The sequence below is a fragment of the Cinclus cinclus genome, chromosome 3 (assembly GCF_963662255.1).
Source record: "Cinclus cinclus chromosome 3, bCinCin1.1, whole genome shotgun sequence".
In the NCBI taxonomy this organism is placed as follows: Eukaryota; Metazoa; Chordata; class Aves; order Passeriformes; family Cinclidae; genus Cinclus; species Cinclus cinclus.
In genome coordinates, this window is record NC_085048.1 from 35,648 (window position 1) to 40,565 (window position 4,918).

Genomic DNA, 4,918 nt, shown 5'->3' on the forward strand with positions numbered 1-4,918 from the left:
TCCCCTCCCCTTCTCCGACCTCTCGTGCCCAGGTCCCGGCTAAAAGGGCTGCCCGGGAGTGGTTGCGGGTGGCAAAGTCGGGCTCTGCGTTCGTATCCCGGACCAGGGAGGGGCGGTGACTTCGTGAGGAGAGGGTCGGCGGCAGCGAGGGGGCCGCGGAGCGGGGAGGGCGTGCGGAGTCCGCTGCGGGTTCCGGGCACCTCTTCCCCGGCAGCGGTTCCCCTTCTGCGGGGACTTGGACTGCACCGACTGCGTGCTGGCCGAGATCGGCGCTCTGGCCAAAATACTGACATGCCAGCCCCCGCCTGCTGTGGGCCCGCTGCTCCCCCTCCTTCTCCTCCGCAGTCCTCGGTGCAGCCGGAGCTGATCTGCGCCCCGGTGCTGCGGGACCTGCTGGGGGAGGCTATCGAGGTAAGTGTGGGGCTACTGCACTGGAGGCCAAGTGTTTCAACACTACAATGGCATAATCAACAGCATTAATCTGTCTCGTGTTCTTCATGTTCCTCGATGTTAAGAACGCAACCAGCCTCTACTAGTGAAATAACATACATAGTAAGTGTTATTGGTGTTAATATTCAGGTAAGAATTGTTAGAATTAACACTGGTAGTGTGTTAGCTGGTGTTTACCATGATGCTCTGCTTCCCCACAGTATGACAAGATCCTGAAGCTGACCTCAGATGCAAAGGTAATTGAGCACTGCTGGCCTTACCACCATCCCCCGATGGAGACATGTTCCAGGGGTGGGCAGCAATGTAGCTGGGAATACCTTGCCAGAGTGACAGAACTCACCCTCCCTCCCATCTGCAGAGTCAAGGATGTGAAGCTGATCATCGCTCTTGGTTTTATCCATGGATTTGTTTTTCTTGTTTTTATCCTTGGATTTATCCTCTCCGGTGCAGCCAAGCATGATATAGACAGCCTGTCTCTGCCAAGTGAGCTGCAGCAGCTGGGACTGCCCAACGGTAAGGGAAACCTTCGGGGTGGCACTGTGAACCAGAGCTGGTGGGATGTTGCTGACAGTTCCCAGCCCTGCCTCCTTCACACGCAGCTGGGGGGGGCAGGCTGGCTGCCGCGCTGTTCTCCATCACCTCCCTTCTGTGCCATCAGTCCCGGGGGGCTCCTCTGGTGCTTTGGTGGGGTTTGGCCTCCGCAGGTCTGGTGTGAGCAGATGTGTTCTGTTGTCTCCCCTCAAGAGCAGAGCATGCCAGCGGGTTGTGCCTTCCTATGAGAAGCAGAGCCCTCTCGAGGACAGGCTGTGGGCCTTCAGCCTGCGATGTGAGGGGGGGTTGAGTCTTAATAGGGGTGTGGGGGTCAGTGTTAGTCACCATGGTGGAGTGAGCTGGGATGCTCACACCATCCCACTACACAGCCTAGTGAGCCAGCTGGGCCCAGTGGGATTACATCCTCAGCTCCAGCTGAGCTGCAGGAGGTCAATGAACCTGTGGTGCACCTGACCTTCAACATGCGGGACAGAGAGTGGGAGAAGATGATAGCTGTCCCTGCGATGCTCTTCGGCCAAGAAAGTTCCAGGTGCTGCTGGCAGGTGAGGTGCCAGGAGAGGTGGCAGCAGGCACCTCCGTGGGAGATTCTGTTGGGTGAGATGCTGTGGGAGGCACGCTGGGAAGGAGATGCTGGAAGGGATATTGCTGCAATATCAGCAGCTCCCCCACATCTCCGTCCTCTCTCTGCAGAGTTGAAGCAGGCCCAGACCTTGACTGCTTCTCGGAGGAGACAGAAAAGGGCCACGGCAGGAGGCTGTGACACTGCGTTGGGGGCTGAGACTGATGCTCTCGGCTGGGGAGGAGGATGTTGCCAGCTAGTTTTCCGGGTGCCCTCGGGGCAGTTCCAGTAAAGTCGCGGTGACAAAGCTGAACCGCGTTCCGCTGTGTCCCCGTGTTGTGCGACGTCCCGCGGCGGCCGGACTGCCTCGGCGAGACACCAGCCCCCGGTATCACCGCGCAGCCAATGGGGGCGGGCCGTGCCGGAGTTCGCGGGCGGCGTGGAACGCGCGGCGGCGGGCCGCGGCCCGGCGGTGCCCTTCTGCTCCGATGCCTGCAGAATCTCGGCCGGTGCCCGGAGCAAGGAGCTGCGGCTGACGCTGAGCGCGCTCCCCCAGCGCAGGACGTCGGGGTCGTTCCGGCGGTGCCCCGCCGCTGAGCTGCCCCGCCCCGCCATGCCCGCCTGTGCTTCCTCACCCGTGAGAGCCCCCGCGTGCCTTCTCCATCGGGGACTGCCGGCGCTTCGGGTCCTGGCGCCAGGGAGAAGGAGAACCTCTGATATGTAAATCAGGATTTATTCCACTGACACGACTGGGTGCTGTGCTCAAGGCCTCTGTACAAATAGTGGGCAAGGAAAAGCCAGAACTGCACATTCCTTGTGCAGGGAGGGGTGGCTGTAGAACACATGAAAAACAGGAATATAGAAAAGACCTAAATCTAGTTTAAAAGAAGTGTTTGCTTTTTATTTGGTTAGAGGCAGGGATTTTTTATAGATAATAGAAATATAAAATATAGCTAATAGAAAAATAAAAATATATCAATAAAAATATATTTATGTAAATATAAGATATAAACAAATATATTTAAAATATATAGTACATAATATAAATATAATATGATGTATAAATATTTATAAATACGAGGATATAAGTAAAAATATTTTAATACAGTTTAAAATAAATGTTTCATTGTTTTTATTTGGTTAGAGGCAGGGCTTTTATATAAATAATATAAACAAAAATATAAATATACAAATATACAATAAATATATAGACATATAAAGTTATAAATATATATGCATATATAAATATATGTAAGTATATATATAAAAATATAGAATATAAATAAATATAAGTATATATGTAGGAGATAATATAAATAATATACTATATATTATTTTATATCATATACATAACATAGATATATAAATTACAGCTATAAATATGAAAAATATAAATAGAAAAATATATTCAAATATAGTTTAAAGTAAAGGGATTTTTAATTTCTATTTGGTTAGAGACAGGGCTTTTCAACAAATATTAAAATTATAAACATACAAATATATCTAAAGATATAAATATAGATAAAATAGAAAATAATATCAGTAATATAATGTTTATAATAAATAATAAAAATAATATTGTATATATTTTGTTATACAATATAAATTAAATTTAATGCATAAAATATGTATAGATTATGAATATAAATTAAATACTAAAAATGGATTTTTTTTTAATTGAAAAGGGGTTTTTTGCTCTTATTTAGTTAGAGGCAGGGGGGTTTTTTGTGGTTTTGCTTGGAGTTTTTCGGGGACATTCATTTAGGAGGATGTTTTTAAGGGATGGATCTCATTGTTTTCGGACAACCCAAGTCCCAAACAATTCCTCCACAATCCATTCTGCGGGAAAACACCCTGTGCCTGCCAGGAGCTCTGACTCTGCTTTTCCTGCCAGCTCCTAAGCAGTGTCAGGGCCACCATGACGGCTTTAAAACCCAGATAAATCCCAAATCCCACACAGTGATTAATCAAAATAAAGAACTGCATTGTTGTCATCAAAAGCTCAAAACTCTGTTATGAATTCAATTACAACAATGTAATAGATCCCCAGGAACCTTAGTAATGCTCTTGTTTTCATTTTTATGTCTCTTAATGTCTCATTTGTCAGCTTGTAAAACGTGTAAAAATTTCAGGGGTCAAGCAGGGCTGCCTCTGGATCGCCCCTCACCTCTGCTCCCGCTTTGTGCAAACACAACTTGTGCCAAGGGCACTGAACTCATTATCGCCTCAGCTTCTCCCTCCAAAAGATCCCCTCCGTCTTTCTCTGCAGGTGAACTCCGATCCACTCCTCACCTGCACTGCTCATCCAAGTGTCCATTCTGTTCCCCCGGTTACCCCAGCGAGGTCCATTTGCCTTTCTCCTGCCCCTCTCCAGCCCCAGGCTGCTCCTCTGCTCGCTCTCTCCCGTGGGCCTCATGCCGCACGGAGCCTCTCCTCCCTTCCTCGCCAGCTGCTGCCAGGGAAGGAGGACACAGAGTCCCGAGGGCTCAGCCCTGCCTGCTAGCCCTGAAGAGCCCTGGCTGCGCTCCCCAGGGCCCTCGCAGAAATTTCCCAGAGAAATTCTCTGCTGGGCTCCCTTCAACTCCCTCGGCAATCCCCTCAGAAATGCCTCCTCGCTCCCCTGGACATCCCCTCGGCATTTTCCTACACAAACACTTCTTGTGCCCCGTCTCAGTGACCCCGGGCTTTGCGGCTACATCCACGGCACGACCCGTGCCCGCTGCTCGTGCTTCACCCGACCACAATCAAGAGCAAATGTTGGCTGGGCTTTCAGAACTGGAAATTACTTGCAAGCAAAAGAAATCACCTTTTTTCCTTCTTTCTCCTGCTGGACTTGCCTCTGGGGATGCGTGCTGAGCTCTCGCTGCAGGGGACTGTGAGGCCTGAATGGCTGGGAGTTCGTCCTCTTCTCCCTGGGCAAGCAGAAATTGGCATTCATTACACCACAGAAATGCTTTCTGAAACCTTTCCCCTCCCCTGCCCTTGGCTGCTACATCTTCTCTCTCTGCCTCGGAACTGACAGCTGTATCCCTGATGTCATTTCACCTGCCTGGCTTCTGCGCAGCTCCAAGCTGGGACAAACTGGGATAACTTAGGGGGGACAGAGGGGAGACTTTTATTTAGCAGGATTTTTCTCCCACTTCTAATTACAGCCAAAACCTTCTCCAATCCCCCACTGAGAAGAGCACAAACTCACAGCCATTCCGGGCTGAGGGAAATGCGACACAGTATCAATAAATAAGTGACCTTTCCTGGGAGCAGCCATCACCCCAGTCCTCCAGCCTCGGCGAGCTGCTGCAGTCAATGGACCCAACTTCCAAGGCTTAACCTACATTTCCGTCAGCTCTCGTTCGAAAG

The 4,918-nt window shown here is 49.8% G+C and overlaps 1 protein-coding gene across 1 annotated transcript; it reads left to right on the top strand.

Moving 5' to 3' along the window:
• Positions 1–220: 220 nt before the first annotated feature.
• Positions 221–4,238, top strand: LOC134042337 (COMM domain-containing protein 4-like; the record flags this gene model as incomplete). Its single annotated transcript, XM_062489533.1, is given in 11 exon segments — positions 221–310; positions 346–411; positions 651–694; positions 809–963; positions 1,197–1,217; positions 1,220–1,321; positions 1,411–1,505; positions 1,508–1,544; positions 1,693–1,849; positions 1,964–2,198; positions 4,164–4,238. Coding segments are annotated over 11 exon segments (1,077 nt in total), but the record flags the coding sequence as incomplete, so codon positions are not given.
• Between the last annotated feature and the right edge of the window lie 680 nt (positions 4,239–4,918).